Source organism: Gallinula chloropus (assembly GCF_964237585.1).
Source record: "Gallinula chloropus genome assembly, chromosome: 15".
In the NCBI taxonomy this organism is placed as follows: Eukaryota; Metazoa; Chordata; class Aves; order Gruiformes; family Rallidae; genus Gallinula; species Gallinula chloropus.
The window spans coordinates 6,700,484-6,716,938 of NC_140100.1; the positions used below are offsets into that span (position 1 = coordinate 6,700,484).

The 16,455-nt window shown below is 46.3% G+C and overlaps 1 protein-coding gene across 1 annotated transcript in view; it reads right to left on the reverse strand.

Annotated features, from left to right (window-relative positions):
- FOXK1 (forkhead box K1) overlaps positions 1-13,004 on the reverse strand; it is a gene marked incomplete at its 5' end in the record, with an annotated part of 47,842 nt that extends 34,838 nt beyond the window's left edge. Inside the window, one exon of the mRNA XM_084270851.1 lies at positions 12,619-13,004. Within this exon, the coding sequence (XP_084126977.1) occupies positions 12,619-13,004 (386 nt within the window). The remainder of the gene's footprint in view (positions 1-12,618) is intronic.
- Between the last annotated feature and the right edge of the window lie 3,451 nt (positions 13,005-16,455).

Consider the following 16,455-nt stretch of genomic DNA (forward strand, 5'->3'; position numbering starts at 1 on the left):
GCACCTGGGGTTCATTTCAAACAGCCACTTGCAACAACATTAAAGTATCCTGAACAGCAACCACAGAAGGATTTCAAGGACTAAATGCATTAAGAATCTTGGTTCTCTTAAACAAACAAAAGGGATATTGCCTAGAACACCCACTTAGATGCATGGAAATAAACTACCCTCATCGATCTCATCCCACTGCCATTTATAACAGTCATCTTGATTCCCTTCTGCATTGCTAATCAAGCCTAAATTAACTCCTCTCCTCCGGCTTACCATGCATGCTAGCACCACAAATATCAACACGTGGAGACACACAATCGATCCTGCCCAAAGCACAGCCCACCTTGCCTACATGGTAATTGTGTATTTTGGATTTACTTGTGGGATTTTAACCACATTCATCATAGGGCTGGATAGGTGTTTAGACTGGGCAACAAAATAAGCAGCTCTTACAAACCTAGTTCAAATACTTCTGAACACCTTCTAGTCATTACTGGCCTCTAGAGACCTCTGTAACATGGGCTGCATGAAGTGGGGATTTCAGTCCTGTGAAGACAGTGTCAATCTTAGAAGAATCAACATCATAGTCTGAATTTCTGCTTTGACAGAGCACAAATATATCCCTCAAGCCAGCATTTCCAAAGCCCTGAAGGACTCTCCAACAGCATGGCACTGGGTTAAGTTTGAGGCATATTCACAGGACACAGAAATTCATTTTATATTGTTGCCACTGACAACATTGGCAAAAAAACACATGCCATATTCTAGTGTTTGGATTTGAAGTAGCTCCATTTTAGATCCAAATATGTTTCAAAGGAAAAAGCACCAATTCAAAACAAAATCCCAACCCCACCAGATAAAACCCATTAAACAGAGCTCACATACAGATCAAATTGGCAGAACTATAGAGTGGAACAGAAGCTTACAAGAAAAAAGCACTTTGTGGAGATAAATAATCTTCAAGTGTGTGTCTGACAGCAGCCAAGGTTTTATGCTATTACAAAGATACAATACAGACCCCAGTGACAAACAAGGTTATTCCACCCGCCTACATGCTAACTTGCTGTCCCACTGAGTTAAATTCAAGTGCACAATGAAATGCAGCTTGTATGAAACAAAGTAGGATGATACTTATTTCTGTATTCTGCTGTCATCGCCCCTGTCCTATACCTGTCTTTCACAAGGGGGTGGCAAATTCTCCATCAGAAGACTGGAAAAGCTGACAGCACATACAATTTTGGACTACAAGTTTTGCTCAGCCCTTGCCAAGGGCTCAGGGGTATGATGCATTTAACCTCCCGTAAGACTTCCCACATCCCACTTTTCCCAGCACTAGGGGAGTCCTGTCAAACTGCTGCTCTGAGCTACAGGGACAACACACAGCCCCTGGCTGCTTCTAGACCCTGGGCGACGGCTATTCCGGCAGCACCAGGCAGTGAGTAGCTAGTCTGACATTCAGTCTGTTTTCCAGAGGGGTCACAGAAATGGCAAACACTAGCTCTGTAACACACACATTTGTCAGAAAAGGCCGCCTAGCCCCCGTTTACGACATGCTGAGTTCCCCCCCTTCTAAGAGAAACCTTCAGATAAAAGCCTAAGCCTGGCTCCCGTTCTACCACATCAGAGACCACAAGCAGTGACTCAGCAGAGCATGGCCACCATGAGCATCTCTCACTCCTTCCCTGTTTCTGTGAAATTCGAGCCCTTTGAGAGGATTTACAATGAAAAAGGTCAATTGTAACTATTTTCCTTCTTTGCTCATCTTGACAGAAACACTCAACTAAGTACCTTTCTCCCCAATCATAAACCACAATTAACACCTACCTCAGTGCCAAAAAAAGCCCCACCTGCACCCACACTCGGGGGGTGGGGGGGAACTTCCCTGTAACAGCTTCTACAAAGAGTTCGGTTTCAAGAAGAAATTAAGCAGTACCCTGGAAACTAAACACACAGTGACAGCACGGAACTAACTGCAGTGCCACAGCTGGGCTCCCCAAGCAGCGCTTGTTATTCATTTCCATACCTAACTCAGTACCAAGCATTTTAAAACTTTGCTCAGCTGCTGGGGAATTTCCAGCTTGCTGCAGATCCTGCCCCTCAGCCACAGGAGCCTGGCCACGGCTTCCAAAGGCAACGCGCCACTTCAATTCTACCCCTATTTTCAGCCTACCTCCCACCTTTACTTTACTACTACAAGCATCCAGATGTTTGGGAAATTTTTATACCCTGGAGAAGGAGGAGAAACTAACCCTTCGATCGGTTCATAAAATCTCCTAATAACCATCACAGAGAGAGGTGCTTGTTTCAGCATCTTTGTCGGATACACTAGAGCAGTTTGATTCTCATGTAAATCTCATTTGTAATGCCATCAGCTTTCTTCTAATGGGCCATTCATCATTGTAGGGTTTGCTTTCAAAGAGCCAGCTCAATTCTTTGAAAGGTCTTACAAGCCATCTAGAAGACTTACCCTTCCAAAGCTCGGGAACTACCTATAAACACATTAGCAAAGGCTGTGCAAAACAAATTAACCTCAGTAAAGCTCAGGAAAAGATCCTAATTCCCACATACATATGCCAGAAAAAGCTGGCGTGTGGGATGTTCCTAACCTTTGAATTCAATCAGACTCTCTAAGAGGGCTCTAACACGCAGAGCATGACTATGATGTATTTTCCTTTGAGGCTGGTTCAGTTCATTTAGAAAGTGATTTGAAAGAGCTAATGTACTATTTATGTACATTATAAAAAACGATCCATATGGAGTCAGACTTTGCAAAATGTTCACTCAAGTCCGTTCCACTCCCTCTGAAGACATTTCACAATCCATTCAATACCCAGCAGAGGAAGCCAGGATTACTGTTTTAAAAGCAGCTCTGAGGGTAATTTAAATGTTTTAAAAGCTGACATCTTCTAGACTCTGAGCCAAATAAGTGTTTAGGGCAAGACAGACCATCTCTCAGGCAAACGGCAACAAGAGTCACATCCACCTGCAGCCTCCAAACACTGGCATTGAAAATAAAGGTTAGAAGAGAATCCCACACACAACCTTCCTTCTTACTAAAGTGGGAAAGAAAATAATTTTACTGTGCTTCAGGAGGAGAGGATGTGCTGGGTTGGCTTATGAAAGACCACCTAGCAGAACACGACTAAGACTGCAGACAACATAAAACTACTCCAAGACTGAGAGGTTTCTTCCTTGAAAGGAGTTTAACCAACTGAAGTGACAATGACTCCTGCAGAACAACAGCACAAATGTGAGTTTCTGTCACAATGGTTTCATTATTTTTAAATCAGGACATTTCAGAGTCAACTTGTCATATTACTGGCATATTCTAATGTTTCCCTTCTTTTAGTTCAGTATAGTATATAGGATCAGGGAAACATTTTACTTTCACAGATATATCTTACTGGGAAGCTTCATATGAACTTTATAGTTTGCAATATCAACTTTCTGGGGAACAGGATTCTAGCCCTCCTCTGCTACAGATATTTTTTAATAAGACTTTTCATACTTGCAATACTATCTGATGGAGCACAAGGCAGGATGAAACAAAGAAACTGTGAACCCCATGGAGAAGAGGATGCACCCACTTCTCAATCAAGAGATCTCAGATTTGGAATCACTGTCCATCAGTTTTGCTTCCCAAGTTCCCTCCGTGGGTCTGTTTGCAGTGAAGTGCAGATCTGGGACACTCAATTATAAACAGATCACGAGCAAATCTAAACTCCTGGGCTGTGCCTGTTTCTAGCAGCCGGTCTGCATACGCCTTGTTTACACAACACAAAAAATGCTAGCACCACTTATTGAACCACTACACATTAGGAATTTTCTTCTCAGAATTCCCATGCCTGAAGAAAACTTCAGTGCTTCCCTTAATATTCCATAAAGAGACATTATCAGCCGAGCACGTGCCACCCTCTGACTTCCTTCACAGGTCTTCCCAGCGCTAGAACAGTTTCATTATGACTTGGTTCATTAGACAGTGTCTGAGGGAGAGATGGTAGAAAAGATAGTAGTTATACAGCTGAATGGACAAGAGAGAAGGAGGCAAAGCCACCCAATTGCCAGGCTTGTTGACAGCCAACACCCCTTTACACACGGTGGGCTGGTGGCCAAGCCAAGGTACAGCGCCTGACGCAAGTTTGAAACAGTAAAAAAAGAAAGATCAATAAGTAACACTTGGCACATTTCCTACACAACAGACTACTCCTACTAGTTTGGGCTACACCTCAAACTGAATATGAAGAGCAAAACCATTTTTGGTCTACCCACCAGGTGGAAACAAAATTTGCTTTCGGTGCCGAGTCCTTTTCTCCTCCCACACAATCAGGGCTCTGAGTGTTTCAGAGTCCATGGTTCTTATGCCCTGGAGAGAGGAAAGGCCTTCAATTGCTCAAGAGCAATTCCTTTAGCAAGTGCACAAACTGGCTCTGCAGGGAGTCCGGTCCTGCTTAGAGAAAATGTTGGTGGCTTCCGTATGTGGCCTTAAGGGAGGCAGAAGATTAAAACCAGTTTGTGTGGGAAGACTTCCCAAAGCTCTCTTTAAAGTGTCATGAAGCAGAAGAGAGGGGTACAGCTATAGATTATATTTCAGAGAAGGGGAGGGAGCTCCTTTTCCACAGTGCTTTGACCACCTTTGCAAGGCTTTTTGTCTCCCCAATTCCGTTCTAAAAGATGGGAGTGGATTCTACCTGTACATGAAAAGTGTCAAAGATTCTTAAGACAGGATAATATGTTAATATGCTTCAAATTTTCTTCCATTTACCCTTCTATCCTAATCACACAGTATATATTAACAGAACCAGACAAAAACTGTCCATCTTTGCTCTCTCAGCTAAGACAGAGCTCCCAATTAATTTCTACATTATTTCTCCCAAGCTGTCAAGATATCTTCAAACAACATGAAAATTACATATCTGGTACATTTAAAGGAGGGAGGAAAACCACCAAGTAAATCACACATACACAACAAATGACAACCCAAGAAATTAAGCTCGCTTTCAAATTACTAAAAATAGATTGGGTAGGGAGGGAAGGGACTATCAATCAAGTCTCAGAATTGCTGCATATTCAAAGAACAGGCTTCTAGGAGTGCTCTCTAAAGACTGCTTGAAATTTTTATGATAAAATGCACGAGGACATGAGAAAAAGATCAGTAGGATAATGAAGAGCAAAATACACAAGACAGAAGTGGATACAGAGTATTAATTAGGCCATTAAGATCCTTAAATGCTTTACTGTCCAATAAAATATGTATTTCATAAAAATTAAGTGCCATGCAGAAGGAATGCACACATGAATTTTATTGAGCTCTTCAGTTCCTTCAGAAGATGAGAATTACTAGCAAAACACATTTATGGACAAGAGTGAATAGATATTAGTAGAATTGTATCTGTAGGATGATACTGAAGAATATACTACAGGGTAGAAATTCTCACTCACTTTTGCTTAAGAGAGAGATTCATCTGCTGCATAAGCACCTCATCAATCTGCTTTTATTGGGAGTCTGCAGTCAAGTCAAACAGGGAGACATGAATGCTCAAAAAACCCCAGTGATTAATACAGAATTATTGACTGAAATCAATGCATTAAGACCACACAATAATTTGTACTCATAATTAGTCAATTAACCAAGTCTGGAAGTATATGCAGATGCCTTTTCATAGGCCACATTCAAGAGAAAAAAAGTGCTTCAAGTTTTTCATCTTACAGATTTGTCTAAAACATCACTGAGAAACCTCTGGCTCCCCATGTTTCCTGGTGTTGATCTTCCAGTCTGGTACATCAGGGCACACCAGCCTCTTCAGATGCAAGAGCCAACATTTAAAAGCTACCCAAGTTTACCAGCTAGAAAGCATGACACAAACTCAGCAGACTTCTTTTGCATGTGTCTAGGACAGGCAGCAAATGCATTTGTAAGACAGCAAAGACTAACCACCCAGTACACTCTGGACTGAGCTCTACAGCATATTTAATTTCCACACTTTTCTTTCTTTAAAATAGGAATGCTGAACTGGATATCCTAGCCATGAGTCTGCAACCTCAGGAAACTGCTGGATGTGTGGGGACCCAATCAAAGACACAAAGCAAAGCCAGCATTGGGTGCTACACAAGAGAGGCTTCTGTGCTCTGGAGGCTATTGAGAGGAAGGAGTCTCTACCAAAAGCAAATGAGGTAATTCCTCTCCCTTTTCATTAACATCACCAGCTCAAAAGCACGTGATCGTGTCTTTTAAAACCACATTTCCACTTGGATTGGGAAGGGAAAGCTGGCTCACCCACGTCTAACCAGCAGCACAGTGAAGCTTGGGCTGTTAGGCGTCTCTGGTTACTGTGCCCCTTGGGTTTGCCTGCAGAATACCAAGTGTCTGAGCAGGCAGCGTCTGGGTGGACTAGAAGGAGCTCAGAGTAAATGAGTATGTCAGAGCAACTGATATGGAGCTGAGTGCTAGCAGAGATCCACCCTGAGTAAGAAAGCCAGGAGGAGGTAGGTAGCTATCAAATCGCAGACAATGGTTTAACAAAGCACCTAACCAGTTAGTGTCCCTTTTCCTACCCCACGGTGAGCACAACATAACTGAACATGCTGCGCTCCACACTCTGCAACTGCTGCAGAAGCTTTTGTCAATAACAGACACCAATTACTACACATGGGCCAGCAATAAAACTATTTGCATGGCATAAGCAGCAAATTCAAGTAGTTTCCTGTTCTTTACCAACATCCTGTTGCCACATCTACTCCTCCAGGAAACTACAACACCGAGCAAGAGAATTTGGCATCCCACGGAACAGATCTGACGCCAAATGGCTATCAGAGCACAGTTACCAAGAGCTTGCTTACAAAGAAAACAATCACATTAATCTGGTTGTCATTTATGCTTTCAGTTATTTGGTGCAAGACTGTGTGTCCCATCTTGTGGAAAGAAAAAAAAAACAACCCAGAAAGCATTATTTTGATTTGTTACCAGAAGTCAAACCAGACACTTTGCAGTGAGGATGCTCACACAGCTGGCACCAAAGCAGCTGAGAGATGAATTACAACAGATTTCATCATTTTTATCCCTGTTTTTCTAAAAGCAGAAACTCACACTCATTCATCCACTTGATTTATATAAAAACACAACAGTACCAGCTGGAAGAATCCCACAGTCAGCTAAGCAGACATGTCACGATTGGGAGTTTGTTAACACAAAGACAGTTACATCAGCACAACACCTTTGTAGCTGGGACTCTGCACAAGAACATCAAAGACATGTGTGGCATGTTCTGGTTGGATTAATCTTTTCATAATCAACACAGCAGCTAAACTGAACGGAGTTCTGTTTAAAAGAATACATTAGAGAACATACACCCAGGTTTCCATAGCGTTAGTTTATGCTTACAACCTGACTTACAGCACAGCTATTTTTGAGTCCACAAATCATGCAGTAGTTCCACATAATGAGAAACATTCCCTAAACATTTAATATAACCCATGACAAATTGAGCTGCTTAGCCAAAAATTACTACTTGACATAAATTCCATAATTAAAATCAAGTAATCCTTTATCACCATCTCGCTGTGCAACAAAAAAACACCCTGTTCTCAAAGACAGTCTTGGAAATCAAAGCATGAAAAATAGAAGACGAAGCCTCTAAGGCAGCAAATCTTTAAAGAGTTTCTAGTGAGAGTGAAACCACCATCCACAAGTTGGAGTGAACAATGCATTTCAAACAAAGAACACACACAAAAAAAAGAGGCTGTGAAGGCTGATTACGCAATTTTCAAGAACTAAAACTACACGAGGAGTTATTAGAACCAACACACATACGCAGTATTTCAGAAACAACTACTTCTGTACTCATGGTTATGTGGTCAGAGCATTTCCTTAGTAGGCGTACGCACAGCTTGCAGTTCCCCCCCGCCTCCCAACGTGTAAGGGTACCCGCACTCATACACACCATGATGGCATCGTTCTAACCACAAGAATGGAGGCCCAGTGGTTAGTGAGGTCACCAGAACACTGTGATACATTGCCTCTATCTCTGTTTTTCTAGATTATGTCCATTTTTAAAAAAAACCTGCCATTAGTGCTTCGAGTTACTGGCTAACAGACTGTACAGGCTGCCTTAGAAAGGGAAATGCTGGATCCAGCTCTCAATTTTCTGCTTGGTTACTAAACCCCAATTGCAGAGACACCCCCACCACCCACCTGAATGCTGAAGTGAACCTGTGCACACACAGCACAAAGATTAATGAATGCATAAAATTCTGCCAGATCAGCACCTTGATATGCACTCAGAGTATTGGACTATTTATTTTTGTCAAGTTTATTAAGTACCGAGGAAAATCCCATTATAAATAAAGCAGCATGCTCTTAATAAAATTTCACATGCACAGTAAGTTTTCAATTTATAATGGGTCTTGTATAAATAATTTCTTTTATTTTAACTCCATGTTTTAATTTAATTCCATATATCCATGTATTTACTTCTCTCATATTTTATGCTCAAACAAAAATCTCCTCCATTTATTTCTCCCTTCTATTTCCTAAATGTTAAAAGAACTACAGGTTTTAGAATTTATTTTTATTCTTAGAAATCTCATACTGAAAGTATCCACAAAAACCACAACCTTCAGGCTCCATTAATAAGCCTACTACAAAAATACAAACCAGCTACAGAAGCAAGCAAATATCCCACGAAATATTCACAGACAAGCACCATTTTCCAATCTATTGAGCTTCCAGTTCAGAAAGCTGAAGTGCTGTTATCAGGCTACACTCAATCAACATTTGCAGGTTTTAGTCAATAGAACTTTTGTACTTAGGAGCATTTGAAAATCTGACCCATAGCTGCTGAAAATTTGGTTTAGCAAGCTTAACTTTCAACTTCTGTTTCAGGTCCTTCAGTTCTGGGAATGGGAGATTAGGGGCTAGATGTGTGGAAATGCTTACTTTAGTTACTGGAAGTCTCTAATTGTCATGTCTTTTAAAAATTGGGTCAATTTTGAAGATACAGTTAATAATTTAGCATTGAGCTGATCCTGTAAACACCTATTACATTGTAAATTTGAGGAAAAATATTGTCTTCATCAGGAAAACGTACACCAGCCAACGGTCCCTGCCATCTCTTACATTTTTGCTTGTATCACTAGCTTTAAGAATCTAGTGTATATCCTACTCTTCAGTTTCTCTTTTCATAGAAAAATACTCAGATACTCATCCACAGATTTCCAACTTCCACAGGCACAGGTAAAAAAAGTTTCTACCAATCCTTAATTTGATTTAAAGCACTTATTTTTGATGGAAGCACTTCCCTAATTTCATCTGGATTTATATTTGTAACACCTGCTGTAGTGTAGCATTCAGAATAACCAGATAGATTAAGGGGTCCTCGGTGGTACTGTGGGCCCTCCACTCTTCCACCCCCTTTGTTTCTAACTGTCATTAACCTCTAGGAAATGCCCTTCTCGTTGGCCAGGATTGTTTAATTACACTTCATGGTTATGTCATCATGGCTGTGAAATATAATCTGCCATAACAACACAGCTGTGAAACGCGATAGTCCCGCCCAGCAGTAAAACTCTGGGTACAGCGAATTAGACAGACACACGGTGTCTAATGGAGGAAGTGACACAAAACTGTGCAAAGGCCCTTGAATTTCAACAGGTCTATTGTGTTAGGAGGTGTGTGCAGTCTTCAAGAAGGGCCCCAGAAAACTCTTCCTCTTCCCTCCCTCCCCCCAACCTTCCTGACAAAGGCTCCTGTAAATTTTAGGAATAATTACTTCTAAACTTAGACAAGGGCTTGTAACAAGTAAGTTTTAGATGGAAAAAGTTAAGTGAGAAGAAACTTCAGAAATAGAATCGAAGAGCCCAGGAATTTGAGTTTTCATTCTTTTAGCAGATAGTAAGAATTGCATCTGAAAGACACCTATTTCCTGGAACGCTCTGCTTCCATTCATGATCTCATGCTGCACAAGCATTTCCTTTTCTTGTAATGTAACAGAAACAGCAACCGCACTGATCAAGAACAAGCAGGACACTGCATACATTTGTGATCCTTTACTGGTGGGGAGAAAGGGGACAATTATCCAAACAGATGGTTCTTAGAATGCCAGAGCTCCCCACATGACAAGGACATCCCATCTAAATCACTGAATGGAATATCCATCGATTCCTGAAACTTAACATGAGCTCTACATCCTGCTGGGACCTGGAAAAGGGGTGGCTGGATCACACAGGACAGTAGTGCTACTGTAAAATAATACTTGAAAAAAAAAATTAGTTTTTACTGTGAAGTCTTTGTACTAAGACCTATCTTCAGTTTGCCCTACTTTGGGCAATATTAGATGGCTAGCAGTAGGCATGGAGGCTTCTCTACAGAAAAGAAGTGGGAACAACCAGTGTTTTGTTGTTCACTGAGGGGAGAGGTTTGTGTATGTGTGTGTGTGTATGTAGGGGGGTGATTTTCAAGAAGTAGAGATAAAAGTGGACAGAACAGTTAAGACTTCAGTCAAGACTTAACATACCAAGCTTCCACAGGATTTTTTTTTCCTGGTCTGTATTACACACCCTTGGCTGGCCAGCAGAAGGCAAGGAGTTGTTTACCTGTTAGAAGCAAGGGGGCAAATTCCTTTAGATCGATGCAAAACATTTTCCTACTCCAGAAGTCAGAAAGGGAGGAGCATAAAGTTTATTTATGTAGCTCAAACAGCAGCCAAGCCAAGAGGATGCCTCATTGTGCAGAGTTCATAACTGTACATTGAACTCCTCCCTTTAAAGTGATGAGGAAGGAAAACTGCCATTCCCACTCCAGGAGTTACAAGCAAATCAAAGAGAAATAAGCAACCAAGTGGCTGCTTGAGAGTTTTTAAGCACAATGCTTATGATTAACCAGCTGAAGAAACAGAATGGCAGGGAGGAGAGAGCTCACAAAGATAAAACCAGAGCCGGAGGGAGTGACAACAGAAATGCCCTGGGCTTCGGGTGGTCTTGTTTTACAAAGAAAGATTAATTAAACAGACACTAAAGGACATCTCTCTCAGAAAATGAAACACATTACAAACCAAAACACCTCAGAGAGCTAACAGCTAGGGAGTTATAACTAAATTACTAAGTACAAAATGAAGCAGCCTGCAGAGGAAATGAGTAATTAAAAAACCCTCCCCTGAGCAACAGGCTGGCGAGAGAGGGATAACTCCAGGACCCTGGTGCTGGAGGTAAACAGTACTGAAGCCAAAAACTGCCAGATGCAAACAGATGTTTTATACAAACAACAGCAAGGCTAATGAAGCATCATAAAAACCCAACCTCCTGCCTTTACGGCGTGCTTTCACTCTGAGATGGCATTGGACACAGTCTGTCTGTTACAACCTGTAGCGATGCACACAGGAATTACATCATACACAGCTACCACACTGATGCCCCTGGGGTGAAGCACTGCAGTCCGCTGGACAGTGCTCAGCAACCATAAACAATGCTTTCAGAGGAAGAAATAGATTAACATCAACCTCACTCTCCTTTCAGCAAGAGAGTTTATCTGGAACACAGCACAGACAACCACCTCCTTGCTAGCACAGAAAACCCTTCTGCACCCCTCTCCCCTTCCTCAATGGGGCATGGACACCTTGCATGTCTGCACTTTTGGGGTCCTAGTGAGCAACATCACCTCTGGCTTGGACCGACTCCCTATTTTCTGTTGCCCCACAGCAACAGCAGGAACAACACCCAACTTGCCAACCCTAAAATAAGCACTCTGTTGAAATGTTTTCCCAACTTTTTTCCACTAAGTCTTTTCCAGGAAAGACAAGCCCTGGGTGTAGCAAGTTTTAGCCCAGTATCAAGAGTTTTTCCTCTCTCATTTTATCTTTTGGAAACCTCCTAATGGCCATCAGTTGAGCATGAGCCTGGTGGCAGGCAAGCATGGAAGATGATGACCATGAGGGACAGCCTGCTGTAGGAGCATCCTGCAGCAAGAGGCACATACTTCTTCCCCAAACATGGTTCCCCCAGGGGGAGCTGCCCCATCCCAGACAAACATCGTTCCCTTTCTTGGTCACAGACAGCAGCAAGGCCAGGCAGATGAGGGCATCCCTTGTTGATGTTGGTCACCAGTGGGAATCCCTCACCACCACCTTCGGCTCTCCACTGGGTAAGGGTCAATGTCCCTGCACTGTGACCAACTTCAAGTGCTCCTCACCGCCCCTTGGAGACCTCTGTGGTCTTGGGAGGACCTTCAGTGACAGTCCCTCACCATCTCCTCAGGCGTTCTGTGGGGAGGGGTATCCCTCACTAACGCCTCCATCAGAGGTGGCCCCTCACCATCACCTCCTGGCAGGCCCACATTCCCTCCGTGGGGTGGAGGCACCTCGCTGTCTCCTCAGCAGGACAGAAAGACGCCTCACCGTCCCCCTCCTCCTCAGAGGCCCCTCTCTGTCCACTCAGCCCCTCTCCACCCAGACCCACGTCCCCTCCCCGAGGCGGAGGGGTCCCTCCTCCGCCCCCTCAGGACCTTCCCCGGGTCCCTCCCCGCAGGCCGCGGTCTCTCCCTCTCCCTCCGGAGCGGGCCCTGCCCCGCAGGCCCCCGCCACCTCCCTGTGGAGCCGCCGCCCCCGCGCCCCCGGTCCGGCCCGCGTCGGCGGCACTCACTGCGGCGGGAGCTGCAGGGCCGGGCCGCCGCGGCGCTGGAAGGCGCCGTCCACGAAGACGCCGTTCTTGCCGAGGCAGCGCAGGTAGAAGTGGGGCTCCTGGAAGCTGAGCTGCAGGTGCCGCCGGGAGATGAAGCTGGAGTGCCCCATGTTGACGTCCACCGAGCCCTGCGAGGAGTTGCGGCCTATGGTGACGGCCGGCTGCCGCATGAGGAACTCGAACTCGCGGCCCTGCAGCCGCGCCAGCACCGGGCCGGCGGAGGCGGCGGCGGGCGGCGCGGCCGGGGGCGGCGGCCCGGGAGGGGGCGCCGCGGCGGGGCTGCAGGGCGCCGAGCGCAGCGCCAGCAGAGCCCGCGCCCCGCTGCTGTCCTCCCCGACTTCGGCCATGTTCCCAGGCAGGGAGCGAGCCAGCGTGCCGGCCTCCGGGGCGGAGCCGGGGTGGGAGGGGGGAGCGGGGCGGGGCGGTAGCGGAGCCCGCCGCCGCCGCCACCGCCTTCCCTTGGCTCCCTGGCAGCACCAGAGGGCCCGGCCGCCCCGCCGCGATTTATGAGGCGGGGCGGGGGCTGGCAGCGCCGAGCTCGGCGGGGGCGCGGCGCCGCCTGCAGGCGCGGGCGGGCGGGTGCGCTGGGCGGCGAGAGTTGGGCCCCGTTCCTCGGGCAGGTGCTGAGGGAGCGACCCGCTCGCAGGGGCCTCCCGCCACCGCGGCCCTGCCCCTGGCAAGAGAGAGACCGCTCTCTGCCGGGTGCGCGGCTTGAACCGGCTCGGAAACCACCCCGCTGTGCCGGAGATGTGCCCCCACCCCAAAACCCTCCCCGCTCGGGGCTGTCTGTGGGGCAGAGGCACATCGACCCCGCGGGGGAGGGTACGGGGCTCCCGGGCTTCAAACTGACCCATGCCGGGTGGGACTGCGGCCGGTCCCTGCCTCTCTATGGCATGGCACTGCAGACTTAATCCCAGCCTGGTTTTAATACCCTCAGACTGCTTGCAGAAGAGCTGCAGAAGGGGCAGGGATTCATCCCAGATACACCAGGTGTGAATTTAAACCAGTCCAATACACTTTCAGAATCATAGGGGCTTTATACATACACACACACACACACACACTCATATATGTATATTTATATACTCATACAGTGTTTTCATATCGCTTTATACCCCTGTATTTTTCATTGTAAGTGAGGTTGTGTAGGTTGTTTAGCTTGCATTACGTTATTTCTTACTTCAAATACCTCTTTAGATGATTTTTTTTTCCACCGGAGTTATTTATACTACACGTTCCCCATATGACTGACAAAGGTCACGTACTTCGCAGTAACGGCACGTTGGTGGGTCGTGTACACTTCTCTACTGGGTAGATGATGCAGATTAAACTGGTAAAACTTTTCTGTACAGGCGAGCTGGTGGTTCTTTGTAGAATCTCGCATTGAATAACCAGAAGATACAATGAATCTGAGAATCTTGGGAGATGGAGCAGCCGTAATTGCTCATTGCTTCAGCTGGCATGGGGAGCGTGGCAGCCCGTAGCACGGCTGCTCAGCAGCTTAAAGGAGACGGGGAAAAAAAAAGCCCATAACCGGTCAAAAGTGCAGAGCAGATTTCAGCGATGAAGACTGTAATTAAACGAGCTGGAATCGGTCCAGGACCACAAGGTTAACATCCCTGTTCCTGGAACATCTTTCCCTGAGATGTTTAATGACTGCTGAGCAGTCGGGACCTGAGTTAGACATCTCGCCCGAGACATCATCTTCAGTACGAGTGCTCTTTGCCACTGCAGTTCAATACCAACCAAGAGGAAGAAAGAAAAGTACTATCTAAGAAAACACCAATATCACTTCTTACACAGCAGTGTCTGCTCCCCAGCGAGACTCAGCAAGCCCGGCACAGCAAAAGGTTGCAGTCCCCAGTGCAGGAGAGGGACAAAAGCCATTCCCAGATGGATGGGGAGAAGGGGAGGTGGTCACAAGAAGAGGCCATCCTGGAGTCCTGAAATTAAATTATAGCTGAAATAGTGCTCTCAAGACAGCAAGGAGCAAATGAGCTGGGTCATGGCAGCATAACCTGGGCCCTGGTAGAGTGCTGCTCTGCTTGTACCCGTCTGCCTGAGCTCCTCTCCCACCCCACATTGCTCAGCAGCAGCAAATGCTCATGGCCGGAAAGTAAAATGTGGCCATCTGGTAGGTGAGAGCCAGAGTCGCACGCTGCCTGACAGGAGAGCTGCCTCATGCCTTTTGCCCATTCACACCAGGATGAGAGTGCTGTTAAATGAGTTTAAAAATGGATCCAAGCTGGTAGACAGGTGTGTGAGAGCAGGCGAGCTGAGACCTGGTATCAGAGCAGCATTCAACCCATCAAAAAATAGAGCAGATCTGGAGAGATTTTAGTTCATGTCTAAGGCTTCTCTAAACCTCAGATTTGTGTCATTTGATCAGAAGGGCCCAGAAAGGATCAAAAATAGGATGAGGCCATTACCAGTCATGTTTCCACAGCTGCATGGGAAAACCAGTTGCGGGTAGGCCGGCTGACAAGGCAGGAGCCAACCCTGGCACGGGCAGGAGCAGGGCGCTGGTTCTAGCTGCAGGAGTTGCAGGCAGCCCTGTGGACCCGTCTGATGTGGGGCCAAGAGGCGTGTCGCTGCCAGGGCTGGGCCCCATTACCTCTCCCACAGTGGATACAGGCTACAGATTTCTGCAGCTCCAGTCAGGGAATAACCCGAGGGCTGACACGTGGGGCTGGCTGTGAGATCCTCGAGCTGCTCAGAGGCTTCCTGAGTGCTTGGGGTGGACCCAGTGCAGCCTCACTGCTCCAGGATGGTGGAGATGGACATGTTCACATGTGTCACAGTCACTCTGCAGTCACCAGGACACTCCCGCTGCTCGAATTGGTGGGATTCTTCTTCTAACAAGTCTTTTTCTTTCGGCTTGGAAATTTCTTCTGAGTGGAATCTGCTTAAGCCAGCGCTGCCAGTGAGATAAACCCCAGCTTCATGCAAAATGCGATCAGCTGGTGTACAGAAACAGGATTCCTCTGAGCTGCCTGATGGGTTGTGCTTAGCTACATGTCTCACCAGCCCGTCCGCCCGCGGCAGCGGTTCCCTAAGCTCCTTGTGCTGCGAGGAACAGAGTGCTCTGCTCAGCAGTGTCCAACACTCTGCTCGGCTCTAATCCACCCCACAAGAGCATCAAACCAAGGGCCCTTCAGACAAGGAAATGCTTTGCACTCCTCCAGTCAACTAATCCTGCTTAAAGTCAAGCCAGCTGCCCCAGTACAAATGCCTGATGTAAATGCACTCAAAACTGTTTGAATTAAATTAATCTCATCCCGTATGGCTGGATTGACTTTAAAGTGGTTCATTTTCCTCGTCAGGGTTAGACGGATACATCTGCAGGTGTGGCCAAACGTCCTGACTCTACAAGTTGCCTACCAAAATATGCAGATGGTCGGGAGCTGCCAGCCAGGTACTGCGAGCTGCAGGGTGCTGATGTGGGGTGCAGCCCAGGCAGGAGCTGGGGGACAGCACAGTCCTTGTGCCACCCTGCAATGTGCCCAGGCACTGGTGCAGGACTCGGATGCAGGAGCAGCACCTTGGCTATCCCTGGCCATCTGAACTGGCCAGCTGTGGGCTTGCTCCAGCCGGGACCATGCCCAGGCACTAGCATGGTGTGATGCTGAGACCCTTCACAAGCATGACTGCCTGTGCACATGCAGGAATAATCCCTTCTGGCTCTTTGTAGTGACACCTTGACCCATTTCAAAATGCTGCTCTGGTCCACCATAACTGTGCATCATTAAGCACTCAAACAGAAGCAGCTGGGAAGGGCCCAGCAAGACCAGAAAGTGG